This window comes from Catharus ustulatus, chromosome 38 (genome assembly GCF_009819885.2).
Source record: "Catharus ustulatus isolate bCatUst1 chromosome 38, bCatUst1.pri.v2, whole genome shotgun sequence".
Lineage (NCBI taxonomy): Eukaryota > Metazoa > Chordata > Aves > Passeriformes > Turdidae > Catharus > Catharus ustulatus.
The window spans coordinates 840,429-867,001 of record NC_046258.1 but is presented as its reverse complement, the minus strand read 5'-3'; the positions used below and the strand labels follow the sequence as shown (position 1 = coordinate 867,001).

The 26,573-nt window shown below is 57.4% G+C and overlaps 1 protein-coding gene, 3 pseudogenes and 12 gene segments (V, D, J or C); 8 read left to right on the top strand and 8 right to left on the bottom strand.

Annotated features, from left to right (window-relative positions):
- Positions 1–34: 34 nt before the first annotated feature.
- Positions 35–834, bottom strand: LOC117010088. The segment is given in 2 exon segments: positions 35–93; positions 372–834. Coding segments are annotated over 2 exon segments (522 nt in total).
- A 20-nt stretch (positions 835–854) lies between these two features.
- LOC117010087 lies at positions 855–1,411 on the top strand (annotated as a pseudogene).
- Positions 1,412–1,887: 476 nt separating this feature from the next.
- LOC117010086 (Ig heavy chain Mem5-like) lies at positions 1,888–3,475 on the top strand. The gene is made up of 3 exons (XM_033084372.1): positions 1,888–1,942; positions 2,032–2,417; positions 3,140–3,475. The coding sequence occupies exons 1-3, from the start codon at positions 1,888–1,890 to the stop codon at positions 3,473–3,475; spliced, it is 777 nt and encodes a 258-aa protein (XP_032940263.1).
- Positions 3,476–6,618: 3,143 nt separating this feature from the next.
- LOC117010085 lies at positions 6,619–7,026 on the bottom strand (the record flags this gene model as incomplete). The annotated part of the segment is given in 1 exon segment: positions 6,619–7,026. A coding segment is annotated over 1 exon segment (408 nt), but the record flags the coding sequence as incomplete, so codon positions are not given.
- An 86-nt stretch (positions 7,027–7,112) lies between these two features.
- Positions 7,113–7,648, top strand: LOC117010084 (annotated as a pseudogene).
- Positions 7,649–7,717: 69 nt separating this feature from the next.
- LOC117010083 lies at positions 7,718–8,867 on the bottom strand. The segment is given in 4 exon segments: positions 7,718–7,776; positions 7,921–8,286; positions 8,671–8,695; positions 8,787–8,867. Coding segments are annotated over 4 exon segments (531 nt in total).
- Positions 8,868–9,245: 378 nt separating this feature from the next.
- On the bottom strand, positions 9,246–9,620 carry LOC117010082 (the record flags this gene model as incomplete). The annotated part of the segment is given in 1 exon segment: positions 9,246–9,620. A coding segment is annotated over 1 exon segment (375 nt), but the record flags the coding sequence as incomplete, so codon positions are not given.
- Positions 9,621–9,889: 269 nt separating this feature from the next.
- Positions 9,890–10,812, top strand: LOC117010081. The segment is given in 3 exon segments: positions 9,890–9,941; positions 10,336–10,674; positions 10,781–10,812. Coding segments are annotated over 3 exon segments (423 nt in total).
- Positions 10,813–11,132: 320 nt separating this feature from the next.
- LOC117010080 lies at positions 11,133–11,644 on the bottom strand. The segment is given in 2 exon segments: positions 11,133–11,537; positions 11,621–11,644. Coding segments are annotated over 2 exon segments (429 nt in total).
- A 1,741-nt stretch (positions 11,645–13,385) lies between these two features.
- LOC117010079 lies at positions 13,386–13,877 on the bottom strand. The segment is given in 1 exon segment: positions 13,386–13,877. A coding segment is annotated over 1 exon segment (483 nt).
- Positions 13,878–14,024: 147 nt separating this feature from the next.
- LOC117010078 lies at positions 14,025–15,251 on the top strand. The segment is given in 2 exon segments: positions 14,025–14,067; positions 14,749–15,251. Coding segments are annotated over 2 exon segments (546 nt in total).
- A 542-nt stretch (positions 15,252–15,793) lies between these two features.
- Positions 15,794–16,386, top strand: LOC117010077. The segment is given in 2 exon segments: positions 15,794–15,848; positions 15,938–16,386. Coding segments are annotated over 2 exon segments (504 nt in total).
- A 1,141-nt stretch (positions 16,387–17,527) lies between these two features.
- Positions 17,528–17,956, top strand: LOC117010076 (the record flags this gene model as incomplete). The annotated part of the segment is given in 1 exon segment: positions 17,528–17,956. A coding segment is annotated over 1 exon segment (429 nt), but the record flags the coding sequence as incomplete, so codon positions are not given.
- A 1,596-nt stretch (positions 17,957–19,552) lies between these two features.
- Positions 19,553–19,993, bottom strand: LOC117010075 (the record flags this gene model as incomplete). The annotated part of the segment is given in 1 exon segment: positions 19,553–19,993. A coding segment is annotated over 1 exon segment (441 nt), but the record flags the coding sequence as incomplete, so codon positions are not given.
- A 396-nt stretch (positions 19,994–20,389) lies between these two features.
- On the bottom strand, positions 20,390–21,253 carry LOC117010074 (annotated as a pseudogene).
- Positions 21,254–21,329: 76 nt separating this feature from the next.
- Positions 21,330–21,888, top strand: LOC117010073 (the record flags this gene model as incomplete). The annotated part of the segment is given in 2 exon segments: positions 21,330–21,731; positions 21,883–21,888. Coding segments are annotated over 2 exon segments (408 nt in total), but the record flags the coding sequence as incomplete, so codon positions are not given.
- Between the last annotated feature and the right edge of the window lie 4,685 nt (positions 21,889–26,573).

Sequence of the window (26,573 nt, the reverse complement as noted above, 5' to 3'; positions counted from 1 at the left end):
TGCTGTCCCAAAGTTGAGCTGTACCCTAAAGCTTTCAAGACCAAGCTTTGGATCCAGGGCCGAGTGCTGAGGTTTGGGGCGCAGAGCTCAAAGCTTTGGAGGAACGGCCAAGAGTTGGGTCAGGGGTTTGAGCTTTTCCCATCTCAGCCTCCAGGACGAGGATTCCAGCCTGATTTCTGCCCCAAATCCACTGGAGTTTGATGCCATGAATTGGTTTTGGTGATTTTGGTGCCAGGATTGGAGCTGCTCTGTCTGAGATTGACTCTGGAGTTGTCCCCAGCTGGAGGGAGGGACCAGGACTGGGGCAGGGGAGAGGGGGTGGGGAAGGGGATGGGAACAGGTGGGGTCAGAGCCACGGGGTGAGGCAATACCCCAGCTACCACCAGCCTCTTTGGCACAGAAATAAACGGCGGAATCCTCGTCCTTGAGGTTGTTCATGGTCAGCGTCACCGAGCTCTGCCCGTTGTCCCTGGAGATCGAGAACCGGCCCTGCAACGACGGCGCGTACTGAGTGTAACCACCACTGGGGTTGATCCCTGCGACAAATTCCAGCGCCTTCCCGGGGCTCTGGCGGAACCAGGCCATCCAGTGACTCCCAAAATTGAATCCAGAGGCGTGGCACACAAGGACCAAGGACCCCCCGGGGGGCTGGAGGTCCCCCCCGGACTCCAGCAGGGTCACGGCCTCCCAAAGCTGATATAAATGTAAATAATAATCACAATAATCACCTTTTAACTTGGACTGGGCACAGACTCTTTGTTTCTGCATCCCTGGGCACCTCCGGAGTGCCACGCCCAGCCCGGACCACGCCCGGATCCGGCGCCTCATCCCCATCTCCCCTTGTTCCCACAGGGCTCCGGGCGGTCGTGACCCTGCTGGAGTGCGGGGGGGACCTCCAGCCCCCCGGGGGTCCCTGACTCTGCTCTGCCGCGCCTCTGGGTTCGATTTTGGGAGTGTTGATATGTTCTGGATCCGGCAAAAACCTGGGACAGCGCTGGAATTCGTCGCACGGATCAGCTACAGCGGTGGCACCACCGTGTACGCGCCGTCGGTCAAGGGCCGGTTCTCGATCTCCAGGGACAACGGGCAGAGCTCGGTGACGCTGACCATGAACAGCCTCAAGGACGAGGATTCCGCCGTTTATTTCTGTGCCAAATGTTACACCAGTGGTTGTTACAGCGGTTATACTGCTGCTGGCAATCCTGGTTATATTGACGATGCGCGTTCTGGTGTCAAGCCCCCATTGCTGGGTCTCCAAATGTCCCAAACTTCTCATTTTTATCCTGCAAATCCCAACCCTTATCCTGAAGTCTCGTCCATTATGCTCCAAATTCTCCCAGTGCTGACCAAGTGGGGAATTTCCCCCAAATTTCCGCTTTTCACCCCAGATTTCCGCTCCCTTCCCTTGTAGCCGCTGCCCTGAGGATTGCTCTGGGTCACCCCAGATCTCAGCCACCGCCACCAAACCACCATAAATAGCACCAGCAGCAGCACCCCAGTAACAACCAGCATTAGTACATTTGGCACAGAAATAAACGGCGGAATCCTCGTCCTTGAGGTTGTTCATGGTCAGCGTCACCGAGCTCTGCCCGTTGTCCCTGGAGATCGAGAACCGGCCCTTGACTGATGACGCCTACTGGGTGCCACCGTCAGTCCAGATCCCTGCGAGCAATTCCAGCACCTTCCCAGGTCTTTGGCGGATCCAGAACATGGTGAAACTCCCAAAATCGAACCAAAACCCGTGGCAGAGCAGAGTCAGGGACCCCCCGGGGGGCTGGAGGTCCCCCCCGCACTCCAGCAGGGTCACGGTCGCCTCATCCCAGCCCCAAATCTTCACCAGTTCTGCTCCAAACCCCCCCAGGACCCCGTACCCGGCACATCCCGGTCATGACCTCGAGCTCCCTCCCGCTCCTCGCCCTCCTGGCCCTGCTGGCCCTGCCAGGTGGGTCCCGGACACCTCCAGAGCGCCACGCCCAGCCCGGGCCAGGCCCGGATCCGGCGCCTCATCCCCATCTCCCCTTGTTCCCGCAGGGCTCCGGGCGGCCATGACCCTGCTGGAGTGCGGGGGGGACCTCCAGCCCCCCGGGGGGTCCCTGACTCTGCTCTGCCGCACCTCCGGGTTCAGTTTTGGCACTTATGACATGCTGTGGATCCGCCAGAGCCCGGGCAAGGCGCTGGAATGGGTTGCGCAGATCCACCCCAAAGATGGCAGCACCTTCTATGCGCCGTCAGTCAAGGGCCGGGTCACGATCTCCAGGGACAACGGGCAGAGCTCGGTGACGCTGACCATGAACAACCTCAAGGACGAGGATTCCGGCGTTTATTTCTGTGCCAAGGCTGCCAGTACTGGTGCTAATTCTCCTTGGGCTGTTGGTGCTCATGGATTTGCCGTCAACCCCATCTGTGCATGCCCACCTGTACCCAAATGTTCCCAGTCCCCTCTCCCAATCCCCAACCCTTGAATCTGGCCTTGAACACTGACCCTGAGTCTTCAGTGCTGGACCAAATGTTGACCCTATTGGGGGGTACACACAAATTTGCCCAAAAAAACAAATAAAGGTAACAGGGATTGGGGTGTGGGGGAACGGCCTGGGGCACAGGGACAGGTGTGGACGGGGCCAAAGCCACAAACATCATCAGCAGTGGCAACACCAGCGCAGCAACGGTCGGTAGATTTGGTGCAGAAATAAACGCCGGAATCCTCGTCCTTGAGGTCATTCATGGTCAGTGTCACCGAGCTCTGCCCGTTGTCCCTGGAGATCCTGAACCGGTCCTTGACCGACGAAGCGTAGTCGCTGCTGCCACCATTGCTGTTGATACTCCCAACGTATTCCAGCACCTTTCCAGGCCTCTGGCAGATCCAGTGCATTCTGTAACTCCCAAATGTAAACCCATATCCACGGCAGAGCAGAGTCAGGGACCCCCCGGGGGGCTGGAGGTCCCCCCCGCACTCCAGCAGGGTCACGGCCGCCCGGAGCCCTGCGGGAACAAGGGGAGATGGGGATGAGGCGCCGGATCCGGGCGTGGCCCGGGCTGGGCGTGGCGCTCTGGGGCCCCTGGGGATGCAGAAACAAAGAGTCTGTGCCCAGTCCCAGTTACAAAGTGTTCATTGGGATATTTGTGTTTATCTCCGCTCCAGCCCCCCGGGGGGTCCCTGGCCCTTGTGTGCCGCGCCTCTGGATTCAATTTTGGGAGTTTTGGAATGTGCTGGGTTCGACAGAGCCCCGGGAAGGCGCTGGAATGGGTGGCCGGGATCCACGCCAATGGTGCCAGCATCGCCTACGCGCCGTCGGTCAAGGGCCGGTTCACGATCTCCAGGGACAACGGGCAGAGCTCGGTGACGCTGACCATGAACAGCCTCAAGGACGAGGATTCCGGTGTTTATTTCTGTACCAAGGGTGCTGCTGGTCATGCTGCTGATAACGATGCTGTTTTTGACCTGTCCCCATCGATGTCCCCAAACCCCAACTGTTGACACTGACCTTTAACATTGACCCTGAGCATTGAGTTATGTGCCATTAATTAATTTCTGTATTGTGGTTAATTGCAGGGTCCTAACCCGAACTGCCTCATCCCAGCCCCAAATCTTCACCAGTTCTGCCCCAAAACCTCCAGGACCACACCCAACCCGGGCCACGCCCGGATCCGGCGCCTCATCCCCATCTCCCCTTGTTCCCGCAGGGCTCCGGGCTACCGTGACCCTGCTGGAGTGCTGGGGGGACCTCCAGCCCCCCGGGGGGTCCCTGACTCTGCTCTGCTGCGGGAATGGATTCGATTTTGGGGGTTATGGAATGATCTGGATCCGCCAGAGACCCGGGAACTCTCCGGATTACATTGCGTGTATCACCTATGATGGCAGCACCTGGTACGAATCGTCGGTCAAGAGCCGCTTCAGGATCTCAAGGGACAACGGGCAGAGCTCGGTGACACTGACCATGAACAACCTCAAGGACGGGGATTCCGGCGTGTATTTCTGTGCCAAATATGCTGGTAGTAGTTGTGGTGCTGCTGCTTATGCTGATGGTTTTGACAAGATCCTTGTCCCGGTCACTGCGTCCCTACCTGACCCCAAATGTCCCCAACCCCTTCCACCAAACCCCAAACCTTGACCTGACCTTGAGCTCTGACCCTGAGTCTTTAGTGCTGTCCCAAAGTTGACCTTTGATTAGAAGTTTTAAAGACCAAAGTTGGGATCCAGGGCCGAGTGCTGAGGTTTGGGGCGCAGAGCTCAAAGCTTTGGAGGAACGGCCAAGAGTTGGGTCAGGGGTTGGGACTGGCAGGAAAGGTCAGGGGGGGTCAGAGCAGCTGGGGTGGGTCGGAACCAGCAGCAGCATCAATTAAAGCATCGACGTAATTAGAGGCATGTTTGGCACAGAAATAGACGCCAGAATCCTCGTCCTTGAGGTCTTTCATGGTCAGCGTCACCGAGTTCTGCCCGTTGTCCCTCGAGATCGAGAACCGGCCCTTGACCGACGGCGCGAGGTCGTAGGTGTCATCATTGTCGATACTCGCAATGAATTCCAGGCCCTTCCCAGGGCTCTGGCGGATCCACAGCATTCCATAATCCCCAAAATTGAATCCATTCCCACGGCAGAGCAGAGTCAGGGACCCCCCGGGGGGCTGGAGCCGAGATAAACACAAATATCCCAATGAACACTTTGTAACTGGGGCTGGGCACAGACTCTTTGTTTCTGCATCCCCAGGTTCCCCAGAGCGCCACGCCCAGCCCGGGCCACACCCGGATCCGGCGCCTCATCCCCATCTCCCCTTGCTCCCGCAGGGCTCCGGGAGGTCGTGACCCTGCTGGAGTGCGGGGGGGACTTCCAGCCCCCCGGGGGGTCCCTGACTCTGCTCTGCCGCGGGTCTGGGTTCAATTTTGGGAGTTTTGGAATAGGCTGGATCCGCCAGAGCCCCGGGAAGGCGCTGGAATACGTCGCAGAGATCAGCAGTACTGGCAGCACCGACTTCGCGCCGTCAGTCACGGGCCGGTTCTCGATCTCCAGGGACAACGGGCAGAGCTCGGTGACGCTGACCATGAACAACCTCAAGGACGAGGATTCCGCCGTTTATTTCTGTGCCAAAAATGCTGATGGTGCTTACAGTTTTGCTTACCGTGTTGACGGTTTCTGGCCCACCCCCGTCACTCTCGCCTTTTCCCCCAATTTTCCCCATTTCCCCAAATCTCCCCCGGCTCCCCCTCCCCTGACTGGCCGAGCTGACACGGAGCCGACGCCGGCAGAAGCGGTTCGGTGCCGGGTCTGGGGCCGGGCCGGAGCCTTTGCCCAAATCCCTGAATTTCTGATTTTTGGGTTGAGATTTGGGTCAGAACCAGGGGAGGTTTTGGGGTCAGTGGTGACCATTGGGGCAACCGGGGGAGACTGGGGACAAAGGGGCAGGACTGGGGCAGGGGCTGACGGCTGGGGGAAGGGTCTGGGGACATGTGGGGACAACAGGGGAATGGGTGAAAGGGACGGGGCCAAACCCATGAATATCACCAGCATCAGCACAACAACTAGCAGCAGATTTGGCGCAGAAATAAATGGCGGAATCCTCGTCCTTGAGGTTGTTCACGGTCAGCGTCACCGAGCTCTGCCCGTTGTCCCTGGAGATCGAGAACCGGCCCTGCACCGAGGGCAGGTACCAGGTGTGGGCTCCTTTCCTGCCAAATGAGGTGATACTGGCGACAACTTCCAGAGCCTTCCCTGGTCTTTGGCGCATCCAGAACATTGCATAGCTTCCGAAATCGAATCCATTCCCGCGGCAGAGCAGAGTCAGGGACCCCCCAGGGGGCTGGAGGTCCCCCCCGCACTCCAGCAGGGTCACAGTCGCCTCATCCCAGCCCCAAATCTTCACCGGTTCTGCCCCAAACCCCCCCAGGACCCCGTACCCGGCACATCCCGGCCGTGGCCTCGAGCTCCCTCCTGCTCCTCGCCCCCCTGGCCCTGCTGGCCCTGTCAGGTGGGTCCCGGGCGCCTCCAGAGTGCCACGCCCAGCCCGGGCCACGCCCGGATCCGGCGCCTCATCCCCATCTCCCCTTGTTCCCGCAGGGCTCCAGGCGGCCGTGACCCTGCTGGAGTGCGGGGCGGACCTCCAGCCCCCCGGGGGGTCCCTGACTCTGCTCTGCCGTGGAAATGGATTTGATTTTGGGGATTACAGAATGTTCTGGATTCGCCAGAGCCCCGGGAAACCACTGGAGTTCCAAGCGAGTATCAGCGGCAATGGTTCCAACACCGAGTACGCGCTGTCCGTGCAGGGCCGGTTCTCGATTTCCAGGGACAACGGGCAGAGCTCGGTGACGCTGACCATGAACAACCTCAAGGACGAGGATTCCGCCGTTTATTTTTGCGCCAAACGTTTTGATAGTGGTTCTGGTGCTGGTGCTGATGGTTGGGTTGGTGCTGATGGAATTGGTGGGTTTGGTCCCATTCACGTCACTGCGTCCCCTCTGGTCCCAGTGCCCCAGACCTTTCCTCTAAAGCTCAACCCTTCCCCCCTCTGTTTTTTTTATTCAGGGCAAATTTGGGATGACATCTCGCAGCGGGGTTCTCTAGTAAACAGATTCCAACAGATTCAAATGGACTCAACTTAAAGACTTCAGGATAATGTTGAAGGTCGGGATCAAGGGGTGAGGTCTGGGGGAAGGGTCTGGGGACATTTGGGGAGGGTTGGGGGAACAGTGACGGGGATGAGAATGGCACCGTCAACTTCAATAGCACCAACAATATTTCCATCAGTACTATCAGCTTTGGCGCAGAAATAAACGGCGGAATCCTCGTCCTTGAGGTTGTTCATGGTCAGCGTCACCGAACTCTGCCCGTTGTCCCTGGAGATCGAGAACCGGCCCTTGACCGACGGCGCGTACCGGGTGTCTGCATCATTGTCAATCCCTGCGACCCATTCCAGCCCCTTCCCAATGCTCTGGCGGACCCACATCATTCCATAACTTCTGAAACTGAACCCCGAGGCGCGGCAGAGCAGAGTCAGGGACCCCCCGGGGGGCTGGAGGTCCCCCCCGCACTCCAGCAGGGTCACGGTCGCCTCATCCCAGCCCCAAATCTTCACCGGTTCTGCCCCAAAATCCCCCAGGACCCCGTACCCGGCACATCCCGGCCATGGCCTCGAGCTCCCTCCCGCTCCTCGCCCTCCTGGCCCTGCTGGCCCTGCCAGGTGGGTCCCGGGCGCCTCCGGAGCGCCACGCCCAGCCCGGGCCACGCCCAGATCCGGCGCCTCATCCCCATCTCCCCTTGTTCCCGCAGGGCTCCGGGCGGCTGTGACCCTGCTGGAGTGTGGGGGGGACCTCCAGCCCCCCGGGGGGTCCCTGACTCTGCTCTGCCGCGCCTCCGGGTTTGATTTTGGGAGTTCCTACATGGCCTGGGTCCGCCAGAGCCCCGGGAAGGCGCTGGAATTCGTCACAGGGATCAGCAAGGATGGTGCCTACACCGAGTATGCGCCGTCGGTCAAGGGCCGGTTCACGATCTCCAGGGACAACGGGCAGAGCTCGGTGACACTGACCATGAACAACCTCAGGGAGGAGGATTCCGCCATTTATTTCTGTTCCAAATCCCCTTCTACTGATGCTTATTGGGGTGCTCCTGGTGCTGGTATTTAGGGCAGTTTGGTGCCCGCAGGGGCTGTTTGGGTTTGTTGATCCTTGTTGAGATTTGGGGTGACCCGGAGGAATCCTGAGGGCAGTGGACACAAGAGAAGGGAGCAGAAATCAGGGGTGAAAGGCGGAGATTTGGGCCCAGCTGGGGGAAGTCGAGAGCTGGGGCCGTGCTGGAGCAGTTTGGGGCAAAACGGGCAAGAATTGATGGAAAGGGTGTGGATTTGGGGGACAAAAGAGGAAATTATGGGATGTTTGGGGACACAAGAATTGGAGTTTCAGAGAACAAGCAACATCGTCAAAATAACCGTGATTACCAAAAGCAGCAGCAGCAGGACCCCAATAATTGCTGTAATCTTTGGCACAGAAATAAACGGCGGAATCCTCGTCCTTGAGGTTGTTCATGGTCAGCGTCACCGAGCTCTGCCCGTTGTCCCTGGAGATCGTGAACCGACCCTGCACCGACGGCGCGTAGTAGATGTAACCGCCATTGTTTCCGATCTGTGCAACGTATTCCAGTGCCCTCCCAGGTCTTTGGCGGATCCAGAGCATTCCATAACTCCCAAAATCGAACCCGGAGGCGCGACAGAGCAGAGTCAGGGCCCCCCCGGGGGGCTGGAGGTCCCCCCCAGACTCCAGCAGGGTCACGACCGCCTCATCCCAACCCCAAATCTTCTCCGGTTCTGCCCCAAACCCCACCAGGACCCCGTACCCGGCACATCCTGGCCATGGCCTCGAGCTCCCTCCCGCTCCTCGCCCTCCTGGTCCTGCTGGCCCTGCCAGGTGGGTCCCGGGCGCCTCCAGAGTGCCACGCCCAGCCCGGGCCAGGCCCGGATCCGGCGCCTCATCCCCATCTCCCCTTGTTCCCGCAGGGCTCCGGGCGGCCGTGACCCTGCTGGAGTGCGGGGGGGACCTCCAGCCCCCCGGGGGATCCCTGACTCTGCTCTGCCGCACCTCTGGGTTCGATTTTGGGAGTGTTGTCATGTTCTGGATCCGCCAGAGCCCCGGGAAGGCACTGGAATGCGTCGCAAGTATCTACAGCAAGAGTGGCAGCACTGAATACGCACCGTCAGTCAAGGGCCGGTTCTCGATCTCCGGGGACAACGGGCAGAGCTCGGTGACGCTGACCATGAACAGCCTCAGGGACGAGGATTCCGCCGTTTATTTCTGTGCCAAGTCTTACACCAGTAATTGGAATGCTGCTGGTTAAACTGCTGGTCTTGTTCTCTTCGTGACCATGTCGGTTGTGGCCCAATGATGTCATTGTTGGGTCCCCAAAAGACGCAAAATCCCCAAAATCTTCTGAGAAATCTCAACCATTGATGCCGTCCTTGGCGTGTCCTTCATCAACTGCATCCTCATCTCAACTCTCGAATTTCCCACCCAGTTGTTCCCATTTCCCCCAAATCCCCCCGGCTCCCCCTCCCCTGATTGGCCGAGCTGACGCGGAGCCGACGCCGGCAGAAGCGGTTCGGTGCCGGGTCTGGGGCCGGGCCGGAGCCTTTGCCCAAATCCCTGAATTTCTGATTTTTGGGTGGAGATTTGGGGCAGAACCTGGGGAGGGTTTGGGGTCAGTGGATACCATTGGGGCAACCGGGGGAGAGTGGGGACAAAGGGGCAGGACTGGGGACAGGGCTGGGAGTTAGGGTCCCAGTGAGGAAGGCGGACAGGACTGGAGGCCGTCACCATAACCAGCTTGAGGATTACAACCAGAACAGGAAGCTTTGCCGCAGAAATAAACGGCGGAATCCTCGTACTTGAGGTTGTTCATGGTCAGCGTCACCGAGCTCTGCCCGTTGTCCCTTGAAATCGTGAACCGGCCCTTGACTGACGGTGCGTAGTAGGTGCTGCCACTGGTGCTGATCTCTCCAACCCATTCCAGGCCTTTCTGGGTGCTCTGGCGATACCAGCCCATCCCAAATTGTCCGAAATCGAATCCGTTCCCGCGGCAGAGCAGAGTCAGGGACCCCCCGGGGGGCTGGAGGTCCCCCCCGCACTCCAGCAGGGTCACGGCCGCCCGGAGCCCTGCGGGAACAAGGGGAGATGGGGATGAGGCGCCGGATCCGGGCGTGGCCCAGGCTGGGCGTGGCGCTCTGGGGCCCCTGGGGATGCAGAAACAAAGAGTCTGTGCCCAGTCCCAGTTCCAACGTGTTCATTGGGATATTTCTTTTTGTCTCCGCTCCAGCCCCCCGGGGGGTCCCTGACCCTAGTGTGCCGCGCCTCTGGATTCAATTTCGGGAGTTTTGGAATGTGCTGGGTTCGGCAGAGCCCCGGGAATGCGCTGGAATGGGTGACCGGGATCCACGCCAATGGTGCCAGCATCGCCTACGCGCCATCGGTTCGGGGCCGGTTCTCGATCTCCAGGGACAACGGGCAGAGCTCGGTGACGCTGACCATGAACAACCTCAAGGACGAGGATTCCGCCGTTTATTTCTGTGCCAAGGGTGCTGCTGGTCATGCCGCTGATAACGATGCTGTTTTTGACCTGTCCCCTTCGATGTCCCCAAACCCCAACATTTGACACTGACCTTGAACACTGACCCTGAGCATATAGTTGAGTTATGTGCCATTAATTAATTACTGTATTGTGGTTAATTGCAGGGTGCTAACCCTCACTGCCTCATTCCAACCCCAAATCTTCACCGGTTCTGCCCTAAACCCTCCAGGACCACACCCAACCCGGACCACGCCCGGATCCGGCGCCTCATCCCCATCTCCCCTTGTTCCCGCAGGGCTCCGGGCGGCCGTGACCCCGCTGGAGTGCGGGAGGGACCTCCAGCCCCCCGGGGGGTCCCTGACTCTGCTCTGTCGCCCCTCCGGGTTCACATTTGGGAATAATGGCATGTACTGGATCCGTCAGAGCCCCGGGAAGGCGCTGGAATATGTCACAGGGATCTACAGCAGTGGCAGCACCTTCTACGCGCCGTCTGTCAAGGGCCGGTTCTCGATCTCCAGGGACAACACGCAGAGCTCGGTGACGCTGACCATGAACAACCTCAAGGAAGAGGATTCCGCCGTTTATTTCTGCGTCAAAGCTTCCTGTTCTGGTTGTACTCCTGAAGCTGGTTATGGTGACAGCCCCCAACCCTGTGCCCCTTCCTCATTGGGACCCCAAATGTCTCCAGACCCTTCCCCCAGCCCTCAGCCCTTGCCCCAGTCCTGACCCTTTGTCCCCAGTCTCCCCCGGTTGCCCCAATGGTCACCACTGACCCCAAACCCTCCCCAGGTTCTGCCCCAAATCTCAACCCAAAAATCAGAAATTCAGGGATTTGGGCAAAGGCTCCGGCCCGGCCCCAGACCCGGCACCGAACCGCTTCTGCCGGCGTCGGCTCCGCCTCAGCTCGACCAATCAGGGGAGGGGGAGCCGGGGGAGATTTGGGGGAAATGGGCAAAATTGGGGGGGAAAGTCAGGAGTTGGGATGAGCATAGAGGAGTTTGAGGGAGGACGTGAGGGAGGGAACCAATGGTTGGTCTACGGGGAAAGGATTGAGGGATTTCGGGACATTTGGGGGCCCAGCACTTCGAGCATTTAGCCACAGCTAGAATCATCTCCGAGACCAACAAGACCAGCAGCAGGAGCACCACAACCACTGCTGTAACATCTGGCACAGAAATAAACGGCGGAATCCTCGTCCTTGAGGCTGTTCATGGTCAGCGTCACCGAGCTCTGCCCGTTGTCCCTGGAGATCGAGAACCGGCCCTGCAGCGACGACGCGTAGTAGGTGTAACTGCCACTGCTGGTGATACTGGCGACAAATTCCAGCTCCTTCCCAGGTTTTTGGCGGATCCAGTACAAGTCGTGGCTCCCGAAATTGAACCCAGACCCGCGGCAGAGCAGAGTCAGGGACCCCCCGGGGGGCTGGAGGTCCCCCCCGCACTCCAGCAGGGTCACGGTTGCCCCGAGTAGAGATAAACACAAATATCCCAATGAACACTTTGTAACAGGGACTGGGCACAGACTCTTTGTTTCTGCATCCCCGGGCACCTCTGGAGTGCCAGGCCCAGCCCGGACCACACCCGGATCCGGCGCCTCATCCCCATCTCCCCTTGTTCCCGCAGGGCTCCGGGCGGCCGTGACCCTGCTGGAGTGAGGGGGGGACCTCCAGCCCCCCGGGGGGTCCCTGACTCTGCTCTGCCGCGCCTCCGGGTTCAGTTTCACTGGTTACAACCTGGGCTGGGTTCGCCAAAGCCCCGGGAAGGCGCTGGAATGGATTGGGGAGATCGCCATCGGGGGCACCACCTGGTACACGCCGTCGGTCGAGGGTCGGTTCTCGATCTCGAGGGACAACGGGCAGAGCTCGGTGACGCTGACCATGAACAGCCTCAAGGACGAGGATTCCGCCGTTTATTTCTGTGCCAGAAATGCTGGTGGTCATTGGGTTGAAGTTGGTGGTGCTGCTGCTGGTTTTTATCCCATCCCCATCTTGGCATCACCACCAGTCCCCAAATGTCCCCAGACCCCGAACTTTGACCCCGACCTTGAGCACTGACCCTGACTGAAGAGCCAAAACGAGGGGGACAGAACTCCAGACTTGCTGTTGAAACACTGTTTGTTGTATCCAGATGATTCAATAATTTATTTATTATTTAAATTCCTATTTATTGTATTCAGGAATTCACAGGCTGGGGGTGACAGAATTGGACCTGGAGATTTTCTGAAAAATAATAAAACAATAGTGGTAACAAATACAAACCAAAAATAATAAAAATAATGAAAACACAATAAAATAAAATCAATAAATCCTCCATAGCCTGTAAATGTACTAAAATCAAATTCAAAAATCACAGAAAATAATGGAAACAACTGCAATTAACAAAACATTAATGAAATGAACCCAAACCATACTGGTTCAGGTTTTTCTGCTCTCAAGGCCGGATCCCCTGCTTTGGGGACTTCCCCAAAAAGCCACAAAAAGGCCCAAAATGGCCCCAAATTTCGGGTTTTGCTTTCAGTGCAGCTGTAGCTGCTGGCACCTGCTGGGGGTCGTAATTAGCGCAGTTAATTAGAGTTATTTGAGCAGAAATTTAAGGTCAATACCGTCAAAAAGCCTCCTGAATTAATAGGAGCAATTACAATAAATAGTTTTATTTGTTTCATTATAGTCTTTATTCATTTAATTGGTTTTTATTGAGTGTAATAATTATCAGCATACAGGGCTATAATAAAAGATTTTACGGTTAATAACTTTCATCATCAGGGCGAATAACGCAATATATTTTGGGTTCAAAGAGAATTTAACCCCAACACGCCCGGATCCGGCGCCTCATCCCCATCTCCCCTTGTTCCCGCAGGGCTCCGGGCGACCGTGACCGTGCTGGAGTGCGGGGGGGACCTCCAGCCCCCCGGGGGGTCCCTGACTCTGCTCTGCCGCGGGTCTGGGTTCGATTTTGGGAGTTTTGGCATGTACTGGGTCCGCCAGAGCCCCGGGAGGGCGCTGGAATGGATCGCCGGGATCTACAGCGGTGGCAGCACCCGGTACGCGCCGTCAGTCAAGGGCCGGTTCTCAATCTCCAGGGACAACGGGCAGAGCTCGGTGATGCTGACCATGAACAACCTCAGGGACGAGGATTCCGCCGTTTGTTTCTGCGCCAAAGATTCTGGTGCTTGTGGTGCTTGTGGTACTGATTGTGCTGCTTGTATTGATGCTTGCAATTCCTTCCCTGTCACTGTGTCCCCACCTGTCCCCAAGTGTCCCCAGACCCTTCCCCCAAACCCAAATCTTGACCCCGACCATGAGCACTGACCCCAAGCCTTTAGTGCTGTCCCAAAGTTCAGCTTTCGTTAAAAGTTTTTAACACCAAAGTTTGGATCCAGGGTCGAGTGCTGAGGTTGGGGCGCAGAGCTCAAAGCTTTGGAGGAACGGCCAAGAGTTGGGTCAGGGGAGCCCAGCACTTCGAGCATTCTACCATAGCTGGAATCATCTCCGAGACCAGCAAGACCAGCACCAGCAGTAGTATAACCACTGCTGTAACATCTGGCACAGAAATAAACGCCGGAATCCTCGTCCTTGAGGCTGTTCATGGTCAGGGTCACCGAACTCTGCCCGTTGTCCCGGGAGATCGTGAACCGGCCCTTGACCGATGGCGCGTAGTAGGTGCTGCCACCAGTGCTGTAGATTCCTGCGAGCCATTCCAGCGCCTTTCCGGGGCTCTGACGGACCCAGTACATGTCGTGACTTCCAAAATTGAATCCATTGCCGCGGCAGAGCAGAGTCAGGGACCCCCCGGGGGGCTGGAGGTCCCCCCCGCACTCCAGCGGGGTCATGGTCGCCCGGAGCCCTGCGGGAACAAGGGGAGATGGGGATGAGGCGCCGGATCCGGGCGTGGCCCGGGCTGGGCGTGGCGCTCCGGAGGCGCCCGGGACCCACCTGGCAGGGCCAGCAGGGCCAGGAGGGCGAGGAGCGGGAGGGAGCTCGAGGCCATGGCCGGGATGTGCCGGGTACGGGGTCCTGGGGGGTTTGGAGGTTGTTAATGAATTATTAATTGGGTTGGACTCCAGAGCTGCTGTTTAAAACCCTTTTTATTGTAGCCTGATGATTCAGTAATTCATTTATCATTTAAATTTCTGTTTATTTTGTCCAGATGATTCAATAATTTATTTATTATTTTAAATGTTGTTTAACAAACAGAGAAAATAATGAAGATAACTGCAATTAACAAACAATTACCAAACAATTAATGAAATGAACCCAAACCCTCCTGGCTCAGGTTTTTCTGCTTTCAGGGCCGGATCCACCCCTTTGGGGACTTCCCCAAAAAGCCACAAAAAGGCCCAAAATGGCCCCAAATTTCGGGTTTTGCTTTCAGTGCAGCTGCAGCTGCTGGCACCTGCTGGGGGTTGTAATTAGCACAGTTAATAAGAGTTATAAGAGCGGAGATTTAAGGCAAATAACCCAAAAAAACCTCTGAAATTCATAGGAATAATTAAACTAAATTATTTCATTTGTTTACTCTATTTTTTATTCATTAATTTGGTTTTTATAAGTGCCAATATTTTTTGGTAAACAGGATTATCATTAATGTTTATTGGAGTTAATGACTGTAATCATCAGGGCTAATAACTGAATATATTTGGGTTCAAAGACAATTTAACCCCAACACGCCCGGATCTGGCGCCTCATCCCCATCTCCCCTTGTTCCCGCAGGGCTCCGGGCGACCGTGACCCCGCTGGAGTGCGGGGGGGACCTCCAGCCCCCCGGGGGGTCCCTGACTCTGCTCTGCCGCGCCTCCGGGTTCAATTTCAGAAACTCCTACATGTGCTGGGTTCGCCAGAGCCCCGGGAGGGCGCTGGAATGGCTCGCAGAGATCAGCAGCAGCGGTGGCAGCACCGCCTATGCGCCGTCGGTGCAGGGCCGGTTCACGATCTCCAGGGACAACGGGCAGAGCTCGGTGACGCTGACCATGAACAGCCTCAAGGACGAGGATTCCGCCGTTTATTTCTGTGCCACAAACACTGGTGCTGGTTATGCTGATGCATATGGTGTTGATGGTTTCGGCCCCGTCCCCTTCCCCAGGTCCCCAAATGTCCCCAAACTCCAACCCTTGACTGTGACCTTGGGCACTGACCCCGATTCTTCAGCCCTGGGCCCAAAGTTGAGCTCTGAATCTTTTTGGTTCCGTTTGAATTTGTTGGAATCTTTTTCCTAGTGGGATCCCATGAGGACAGGACCTCCCAAATTTGTTCTAAACCTAAACAAACAATGGGGTGAAGGGTTGGGGTTTGTGAGAAGGACCTGGGGCACAGGGACAGGTGGGGACGGTGCCAAAATCAGCAACATCATCAACAGCAGCAATACCAGCGCAGCAACTGTCGACAGATTTGGCACAGAAATAAACAACGGAATCCTCGTCCTTGAGGTCGTTCATGGTCAGCGTCACCGAGCTCTGCCCGTTGTCCCTGGAGATCCAGAACCAACCCCGCACCGAGGCCCCATAGAAGGTGTAACCTCCATCGCCGCTGATCAGTGCCACGAATTCAAGCCCCTTCCCGAAGCTCTGCCGGACCCATCTCATTTTGTAACCCCCAAAACTGAATCCAGAGCCGCGGCAAACGAGAGCCAAGGTGGCCCCAGGGGGCTGGAGGTCCCCCCCGGACTCCAGCAGGGTCACGGCCGCCTCATCCCAGCCCCAAATCTTCACCGGTTCTGCCCCAAACCCCCCCAGGACCCCGTACCCGGCACATCCCGGCCATGGCCTCGAGCTCCCTCCCGCTCCTCACCCTCCTGGCCCTGCTGGCCCTGCCAGGTGGGTCCCGGGCGCCTCCGGAGCGCCACGCCCAGCACGGGCTACGCCCGGATCCGGCGCCTCATCCCCATCTCCCCTTGTTCCCGCAGGGCTCCGGGCGGCCGTGACCCTGCTGGAGTGCGGGGGGGACCTCCAGCCCCCCGGGGGGTCCCTGACTCTGCTCTGCCACGGGTCTGGGTTCACGTTTGGGAGTTACGCCATGCACTGGATCCGCCAAAGACCCGGAAAGGGGTTGGAATACGTTGCAGAGATCGGCAACAATGGGGGTTCCATCCACTACGCGCCGTCAGTCAAGGGTCGGTTCACGATCTCCAGGGACAACGGGCAGAGCTCGGTGACACTGACCATGAACAACCTCAAGGACGAGGATTCCGCCGTTTATTTCTGCGCCAAAAGTGCTAGTGCTGGTTGTTCTGCTTCTTGTGCTGGTTGTATTGATGGTTGCAATGCATTACCCATCATTGTGTCCCACCTGTCCGCAAATGTCCCCAGATCCTCCACCCAAACCCCAACCCTTGATCACAACCTTGAACTCTGACCCCGAGTCTTTAGTGCTGTCCCAAAGTTGAGCTTTGATTCAAAATCTTTAAGACCAAAGTTTGGATCCAGGGCCGAGTGCTGAGGTTTGGGGTGCAGAGCTCAAAGCTTTGGAGGAACGGTCAAGAGTTGGGTCAGGGGTTGGAATTGGCAGAGAAGGTCAGGGGTGGAGATTTGGGGCTGAACCAGTTCCAGCTGGGTCGCAGGCACAGGAATGGAGTCAGCAGTTGGGTTGGTGGGAAGGGTCTGGGGACATTTTGGGACGGGTGGGGCCGTGACCCTGCACCGTCAATATGACAAGCAGTACAACCAGAGCCCGAACAAGCTCCAGCATTTCTGGCACAGAAATAAACGGCGGAATCCTCGTCCTTGAGGCTGTTCATGGTCAGCGTCACCGAACTCTGCCCGTTGTCCCTGGAGATCGAGAACCGGCCCTTGACCGATGGCGCGTAGTAGGTGCTGCCACTGCTGTAGATTCCTGCGAGCCATTCCAGCGCCTTCCCGGGGCTCTGGCGGACCCAGTACATGTCGTAACTCCCGAAATTGAACCCGGAGGTGCGGCAGAGCAGAGTCAGGGACCCCTCAGGGGCTGGAGGTCCCCCCGCACTCCAGCAGGGTCACGGCCGCCCGGAGCCCTGCGGGAACAAGGGGAGATGGGGATGAGGCGCCGGATCCGTCCGTGCCGGGGTCACAATTCGCTGCAGGATCCCAATTTCAGGGAATTGGAAATGTTCCAAACGAACCGGCCCGACCTTCTGAACCAGCTCAAATCCGCGGGCAAACAGCCGACGGCGCAGGGAGAGAAGAAGTAGAAAGTCACTGACAGAACTCAGAGGCACCAAAAATGGGATCGCCCAATCAGATGAAGGCTCCACCAATCAACCAATGAGGTGACGAACAAAGACGCGCGCTCGTCTCGAGGGCCAGAGCGGGGCCACCAATGGAATAAAGAGTGACTGAAATCAGAGATAATTAATAAAAATAAACAATGTTTACAAGCACAGTGAACGGCTCTGGGTGATTGGTGTGGAATGGTGCAGAGTCCTTTGTGTTCTGTGCTTCGTTTGGGGCACAGGGTTGGGATTTGGGGTCAGGGGTTTGAGCTGTGCCCGTCCCCATCTCCCCTTGTTCCCGCAGGGCTCCGGGCGGCCGTGACCCTGCTGGAGTGCGGGGGGGACCTCCAGCCCCCCGGGGGGTCCCTGACTCTGCTCTGCCGTGGGAATGGATTCGATTTTGGGAGTTTTGGAATGGGCTGGATGCGGCAGAGCCCCGGGAAAGCGCTGGAATACTTTGCAAGTATCAACAGCAATGGTGGCAGCACCGTGTACGCGCCCTCGGTCAAGGGCCGGTTCTCGATCTCCAGGGACAACGGGCAGAGCTCGGTGACGCTGACCATGAACAACCTCAAGGACGAGGATTCTGCCGTTTATTTCTGCGCCAAACGTGCTTATACTGATGCTCATGTTGCTGCTGCTGCTGCTTATATTGATGGATTGGACCCCATCCCCATCAGGGCGTCCCCAGCTGTCCCCAACTCTCCCCACACCCTTCCCCCAATCCCCAACTCCTGACCCCATTCCTGCCCCCGTGACCCAGACTGGAACTGGTTCTGCCCCAAATCCCCTCCCCTGACCCCGATCTCCACTCCTGGTCCCACGCCCTGACCGTGATTGGCTCTGGGTCGGTGCAGGGCCGGGTCTGGATCTCCAGACCGAGGATTCCGGAGCCAATTTCTGTGCCCAACGGCACAATGGTGCTGGTGCTGGTTATGCTGGTGCTGGTTCCGTCCCAGCCCAGCTGCTCTGACCCCCCCTGACCTTTTCTGCCAATCCCAACCCCTGACCCAACTCTTGACCGTTCCTCCAAAGCTTTGAGCTCTGCGCCCCAAACCTCAGCACTCGGCCCTGGATCCCAAATTTGGTCTTAAAATCTTTGACTCAAAGCTCAACTTTGGGACAGCACTAAAGACTCAGTGTCAGTGCGCAAGGTCAGGGTCAAGGGTTGGGGTTTGGGGAAAGGGTCTGCGAACATTTGGGGACAGGTGGGGATGCAGTGAGTGGGTTGGGGATGAAACCATCAACAAAACCAGCACCAACAGCATAAACAGCCCATCCACCACCATAAACACATTTGCCGCAGAAATAAAAGGCGGAATCCTCGTCCTTGGGGCTGTTCATGGTCAGCGTCACCGAGCTCTGCCTGTTGTCCCTGGAGATCCTGAACCGGCCCTGGACAGACAATGAGTAGTAGGGCTCTTCATCATAGCCGATCGCTGCGACGTATTCCAGTCCCATCCCGGGCCTCTGGCGGAGCCAGAACATGGCGTAACCCCCAAAATTGAACCCAGATCCGTGGCAGAGCAGAGTCAGGGACCCCCCGGGGGGCTGGAGGTCCCCCCCGCACTCCAGCAGGGTCACGGCCGCCCGGAGCCCTGTGGGAACAAGGGGAGATGGGGATGAGGCGTCGGATCCAGGTGTGGCCCGGGCTGGGCGTGGCGCTCTGGGGCCCCTGGGGATGCAGAAACAAAGAGTCTGTGCCCAGTCCCAGTTACAAAGTGTTCATTGGGATATTTGTGTTCATCTCGGGTCCAGCCCCCGGGGGGTCCATGACTCTGCTCTGCCGCGGGTCTGGGTTCGATTTCGGGAGTTTCAGAATGAGCTGGGTTCGGCAGAGCCCTGGGAAGGTGCTGGAATGGGTTGGGAGTATCCACAGCAGTGACGGTAGAACCTGGTACACGCCGTCAGTCAAGGGTCGGTTCACGATCTCCAGGGACAACGGGCAGAGCTCGGTGACGCTGACCATGAACAACCTCAAGGACGAGGATTCCGCCGTTTATTTCTGTGCCAGAGCGCACTGCTCTGCTTGTTGGGGTGCTGCTTACAATGGTGACGCTGCTGGCCACGGCCACCTGCCCCTGCTTTTGTTCCCCCCTCATCATTGGGACCTCAAACCCCCGGGTTCTACCCCAGCCCTCAGCCCCTGCCCCAGTCCTGGCCATTTGTCCCCAGTCTCCCCCGGTTTCCCCAATGGTCACCACTGACCCCAAACCCTCCCCTGGTTCTGACCCAAATCTCAACCCAAAAATCAGAAATTCAGGGATTTGGGCAAAGGCTCCGGCCCGCCCCCAGACCCGGCACCGAACCGCTTCTGCCGGCGTCGGCTCCGCATCAGCTCGGCCAGTCAGGGGAGGGGGAGCCGGGGGAGATTTGGGGGAAATGGGAACAACTGGGGGGAAAGTTGAGAGTGACGGGGACAGACCAGAAACCGTCAACACGGTAATCAAAAATAGCACCAGCAGTACTCTTGGCGCAGAAATAAACGCCGGAATCCTCGTCCTTGAGGTTGTTCATGGTCAGCGTCACCGAGCTCTGCCCGTTGTCCCTGGAGATCGAGAACCGACCCTTGACAAACGGCGCGTAGTTGGTGTAGCCACCACTGTAGCTGATCCATGCGACGAATTCCAGCGCCTCCCCAGGTCTTTGCCGGACCCAGTACATGTCAAAATACTCGAAACCGAATACAGATCCGTGGCAGAGCAGAGTCAGGGACCCTCCGGGGGCCTTGAGGTCCCCCCCGGACTCCAGCAGGGTCACGGCCGCCCGGAGCCCTGCGGGAACAAGGGGAGATGGGGATGAGGCGCCGGATCCGGGCGTGGCCCGGGCTGGGTGTGGCGCTCTGGAGGCGCCCGGGACCCACCTGGCAGGGTCAGCAGGGCCAGGAGGGCGAGGAGCGGGAGGGAGCTCGAGGCCATGGCCGGGATGTGCCGGGTACGGGGTCCTGGGGGGGTTTGGGGCAGAACCGGTGAAGATTTGGGGCTGGGATGAGGCAGCTGTGACCCTGCTGGAGTGTGGGGGGGACCTCCAGCCCCCTGGGGCCACCTTGGCCCTCGTTTGGCGCGGCTCTGGATTCAGTTTTGGCGGTTACGAAATGAGATGGGTCCGGCAGAGCTTCGGGAAGGGGCTTGAATTCGTGGCACTGATCAGCGGCGATGGAGGTTACACCTTCTATGGGGCCTCGGTGCGGGGCCGGTTCTGGATCTCCAGGGACAACGGGCAGAGCTCGGTGACACTGACCATGAACAACCTCAAGGACGAGGATTCCGCCGTTTATTTCTGCGCCAAATCTGTCGACATTTGCTGCGCTGGTATTGCTGCTGTTGATGATGTTGCTGATTTTGGCACCGTCCCCACCTTTCCCTGTGCCCCAGATCCTTGTCTCAAACCCCAACCCTTCACCCCATTGTTTGTTTTGGTTTAGAGCAAATTTGGGAGGTCCTGTCCTCATGGGATCCCACTAGGAAAAGATTCAAAAAAATTCAAACGGACCCAAAAAGATTCAGAGCTCAACTTTGGACCCAGGGCTAAAGAATCGGGATCAGTGCTCAAGGTCGGGGTCAAGGGTTGGGGTTTGGGGACATTTGGGGACCTGGGGAAGGGGACGGGGCCAAAGCCATCAATACCATAAGCATGAGCAGAACCACCAGCGCCGTGTTTGGCACAGAAATAAACGGCGGAATCCTCGTCCTTGAGGTTGTTCATGGTCAGCGTCACCGAGCTCTGCCCGTTGTCCCGGGTGATCGTGGCCCGGTCCTTGACTGTTGACGCGTAGTAGGTGCTGCCACCATTGTTGTGGATCCCTGCGACCCATTCCAGCGCCTTCCCTGGGCTTTGTCGAATCCAGCTCATGGTGTAACTCCCAAAATCAAATCCGGAGGTGCTGCAGAGAAGAGTCAGGGACCCCCCGGGGGGCTGGAGGTCCCCCCCGCACTCCAGCAGGGTCACGGTCGCCCAAAGATGATATAAATGTAACTAATAATCACAATAAACACCTGTCAACTTGGTCTGGGCAGAGACGCTTTGTTTTTGCATCCCCAGGGGCCCCAGAGCGCCACGCCCAGCCCGGGCCACGCCCGGATCCGGCGCCTCATCCCCATCTCCCCTTGTTCCCGCAGGGCTCCGGGCGGCCGTGACCCTGCTGGAGTGCGGGGGGGACCTCCAGCCCCCCGGGGGGCCCCTGACTCTGCTCTGTCACGCCTCCGGGTTCGATTTTGGGAGTTCCTACATGGGCTGGGTTCGGCAGAGCCCTGGGAAGGCGCTGGAAACGGTCGCAGAGATCAGCAGCACCGGTGGCTACACCTATTACGAGTCATCGGTGCAGGGTCGGTTCTCGATCTCCAGGGACAACGGGCAGAGCTCGGTGACGCTGACCATGAACAACCTCAGGGACGAGGATTCTGCCGTTTATTTCTGTGCTAAATATGATGGTGCTTGTTCAGATTTCACTTGTGTTTTTTACACTTTCTATGGTTTTGACCTCGTCCCCATCACCGGGTCCTGCGCTGTCCTTGTACCCCCGACCCTTCCCACAAACATCAACTTTTCACCCCGTTATTTGTGTGCATTTTGGGCAAATTGGGGAGGACTCGTCCTCATGAGGTTCCTCCAGGAAACAAATCCCAACGGATTCCAAAGGACTTAATTCTCCACTTTGGACCTAGCGGTGAAGACTCAGGGCCAATGCTCATGGTTGGCGTCAAGGCTTGGGATTTAGTGGAAGGGTCGTGTGACATTTGGGGACACGTGGGGACACTGTGAAGGGAAGGGGTTGAAATCATCAATATCATTAGCACCAGCATGAGCACTAGCAGCACCAGCACTTTTAACACAGAAATAAATGGCGGAATCCTCGTCCTTGAGGCTGTTCATGGTCAGCGTCACCGAGCTCTGCCCATTGTCCCTGGAGATCGAGAACCGGTCCTTGACCGACGGCGCGTAGTAGGTGCTGCCACTGCTGGTGATCCCTGCAATCCATTCCAGCGCCTTCCCGGGGCTCTGTCGAACCCACTGCATGTAGTAACTCCCAAAATCAAACCCGGAGGCGCGGCAGAGCAGAGTCAGGGACCCCCCGGGGGGCTGGAGGTCCCCCCCACACTCCAGCCGGGTCACGGCCGCCCGGAGCCCTGCGGGAACAAGGGGAGATGGGGATGAGGTGCCGGATCCGGACGTGTTGGAGTTAAATTGACTTTGAACCCAAATATATTCCATAATTAGCCCTAAAGATGACAGTCATTAACCCTAATAAACTTTTATTATAGCCCTGTATGCTGGTAATTATTACACTCAATAAAAACCAATTAAATGAATAAAGACTATAATGAAACAAATAAAACTATTTATTTTATTTATTCCTATTAATTCAGGAGGTTTTTTAAGTATATGTGCCTTAAATTTCCACTCAAATAACTCTAATTAACTGCACTAATTACGACCCCCAGCAGGTGCCAGCAGCTGCAGCTGCACTGAAAGCAAAACCCGAAATTTGGGGCCATTTTGGGCCTTTTTGTGGCTTTTTGGGGAAGTCCCCAAAGGGGCGGATCCTGCCCTGAGAGCAGAAAAACCTGAGCCAGGAGGGCTTGGGTTGAATTCCTTAATTGCTTGTTAATTCCAGTTATTTCCATTATTTTCTGTGATTTTTAAATTCGGGTTTCTGTAAATTTAGGATTTGGTGGATTTATTGATTTTATTTTATTCTATTTTCATTATTTTCATTAATTTTGGTTTGTATTTGTCACCAGAGTTGTTTCATTATTTTTCAGAAAATCATCAAGTCCAATTCTGTCACACCCAACCCGTGAAGTGCTGAATACAATAACCAGGAATTTAAATAATAAATAAATTATTGAATCATCTGGATACAACAAACAGTGTTTCAACAGCAAGTCTGGAGTTCTGTCCCCCTCGTTTTGGCTCTTCAGTCAGGGTCAGTGCTCAAGGTCGGGGTCAAGGGTTGGGGTCTGGGGACATTTGGGGACCGGTGGCGATGCCAAGATGAGGATGGGATAAAAAACAGCAGCAGCAGCGCCAACTTCAACCCAATGACCACCAGCATTTCTGGCACAGAAATAAACGGCGGAATCCTCGTCCTTGAGGTTGTTCATGGTCAGTGTCACCGAGCTCTGCCCGTTGTCCCTCGAGATCGTGAACCGACCCTCGACCGACGGCGTGTACCAGGTGGTGCCCCCAATGGCGATCTCCCCAATCCATTCCAGTGCCTTCCCGGGGCTTTGGCGAACCCAGCCCAGGTTGTAACCCGTGAAACTGAACCCAGACCCATGGCAGAGCAGAGCCAGGGACCCCCCGGGGGGCTGGAGGTGCCCCCCGCACTCCAGTAGGGTCACGGCCGCCCGGAGCCCTGCGGGAACAAGGGGAGATGGGGATGAGGCGCCGGATCCGGGCGTGGCCCGGGCTGGGCGTGGCACTCTGGGGCCCCTGGGGATGCAGAAACAAAGAGTCTGTGCCCAGCCCCAGTTACAAAGTGTTCATTGGGACATTTGTATTTATCTCGGCTCCAGCCCCCCGGGGGGTCCCTGACTCTGCTCTGCTGCAGGAATGGATTCGATTTTGGGGATTACGGAATGCTGTGGATCCGCCAGAGTCCTGGGAAGGGCCTGGAATTCATTGCGAGTATCGACAATGATGACACCTACGACCTCGCGCCGTCGGTCAAGGGTCGGTTCAGGATCTCCAGGGACAACGGGCAGAGCTCGGTGACGCTGACCATGAACTACCTCAAGGACGAGGATTCTGGCGCCTATTTCTGCGCCAAACATGCCTCCAATTACGTTGATGGTTTTACTGATGCTCTTGCTGGTTCTGTCCCACCCCGACTGCTCTGACCCTCCCTGACCTTTTCTGCCAATCCCAACCCCTGACCCAACTCTTGGCCATTCCTCCAAAGCTTTGAGCTCTGCGCCCCAAACCTCAGCACTCGGACCTGGATCCAAACCTTGGTCTTGAAAGCTTTGGGGTACATCTCAACTTTGAGCCCAGCACTGAGGACTTGGGTCAGTGCTGAAGGACGGCGTCAAAGGGTTGGGGTTTGGGGGAAGGGTCTGGGGACATTTGGTGACAGGTGGGGACGCAGTGTCCGGGACAAGGATCTTGCCAAAACCATCAGCATAAGCAGCACCACAACCACCGCCAGCATATTTGGCACAGAAATAAACGGCAGAATCCTCGTCCTTGAGGCTGTTCATGGTCAGCGTCACCGAGCTCTGCCCGTTGTCCCTGGAGATCGAGAACCGGCCCTGCACCGATGATGCGTAGAAAGTGCTGCCATCACTGGTGATACACCCGACGTATTCCAACGCCTTCCCGGGTCTTTGGCGAACCCAATTCATTCCATAACTCCCAAAATCGAACCCGGAGGCGCGGTAGAGCAGAGTCAGGGACCCCCCAGGGGGCTGGAGGTCCCCCCGCACTCCAACAGGGTCACGGCTGCCTCATCCCAACCCCAAATCTTCACTGGTTCTGCCCCAAACCCCCCAGGACCCCGTACCCGGCACATCCCGGCCATGACCTCGAGCTCCCTCCCGCTCCTCACCCTCCTGGCCCTGCTGGCCCTGCCAGGTGGGTCCCGGGCGCCTCCTGAGTGCCACGCCCAGCCCGGGCCACGCCCGGATCCGGCGCCTCATCCCCATCTCCCCTTGTTCCCGCAGGGCTCCGGGAGGCCGTGACCCTGCTGGAGTGCGGGGGGGACCTCCAGCCCCCCGGGGGGTCCCTGACTCTGCTCTGCCGCGGGAATGGATTTGATTTTGGGAATTACAGAATGTTCTGGATTCGCCAAAGCCCCGGGAAGCCGCTGGAGTTCCAAGCGAGTATCAGCGGCAACGGTTCCAACACGGAGTACGCGCCGTACTTGCAGGGCCGGGTCACGATCTCCAGGGACAACAGGCAGAGCTCAGTGACACTGACCATGAACAACCTCAAGGACGAGGATTCTGCCGTTTATTTCTGCGCCAAACGTTTTGATAGTGGTTCTGGTGCTGGTGCTGATGGTTGGGTTGGTGCTGATGGAATTGGTGGGTTTGGTCTCATCCACATCACTGCGTCCCCTCTGGTCCCAGTGCCCCAGACATTTCCCCTAAATCTCAACCCTTCCCCCCTCTATTTTTTTTATTCAGGGCAAATTTGGGATGACATCTCGCAGCGGGGTTCTCTAGTAAACAGATTCCAACAGATTCAAATGGACTCAACTTAAAGACTCCGGGATAATGTTGAAGGTCGGGATCAAGGGGTGAGGTCTGGGGGAAGGGTCTGGGGACATTTGGGGAGGGTTGGGGGAACAGTGACGGGGATGAGAATGAAACCGTCAACTTCAATAGCACCAACAATATTTCCATCAGTACTATCAGCTTTGGCGCAGAAATAAACGGCGGAATCCTCGTCCTTGAGGTTGTTCATGGTCAGTGTCACCGAGCTCTGCCTGTTGTCCCTGGAGATCGTGACCCGGCCCTTGAAGGACGGTGGGTACCGGGTGTCTCCATCCTCATCGATCCCTGCGACCCATTCCAGGCCCTTCCCGGGTCTTTGGCGGACCCACATCATTCCATAACTCCTGAAACTGAACCCAGATGTGCGGCAGAGCAGAGTCAGGGACCCCCCGGGGGACTGGAGGTCCCCCCCGCACTCCAGCAGGGTCACGGCCGCCCGGAGCCCTGCGGGAACAAGGGGAGATGGGGATGAGGCGCCGGATCCGGGCGTGGCCCGGGCTGGGCGTGGCGCTCTGGGGCCCCTGGGGATGCAGAACCAAAGAGTCTGTGCCCAGTCCCAGTTACAAAGTGTTCGTTGGGATATTTGTGTTTATCTCGGCTCCACCCCCCGGGGGGTCCCTGACTCTGCTCTGCCGCGGGAATGGATTCAATTTTGGGAGTTCCCACGTGTGCTGGGTTCGGCAGAGCCCCGGGAAGATGTTGGAATTCATTGCACAGATCCACACCAACGGTGCCAGCGCTTTTTATGCGCCGTCGTTCAAGAGCCGGTTCACGATCTCCAGGGACAACGGGCAGAGCTCGGTGACGCTGACCATGAACAACCTCAAGGACGAGGATTCCGCCGTTTATTTCTGTGCCAAGAGTCCTGATTCTCGTTATGGTTTTGCTGCTAATGCTGGTTTTGGTTCTTGTTTCGGTCTTTCGGGTTTTGGCCCTGTCTCCGTCACCCTGTCCCCAGCTGTCCCCAGACCCCTCCCTCAATCCCAACCCCTGTCCCAGTCCTGCCCCTTTGTCCCAAACCTCCCCCGTTGGCTCCAGCACCGTCATCGACCCCAAACCCCAACTGGGTCTGGCCCAAACTCAACTCTGGGCTCTGAATCCCGACCTCAGTTCCCAAAACTGTTCAGAGGTTGAGA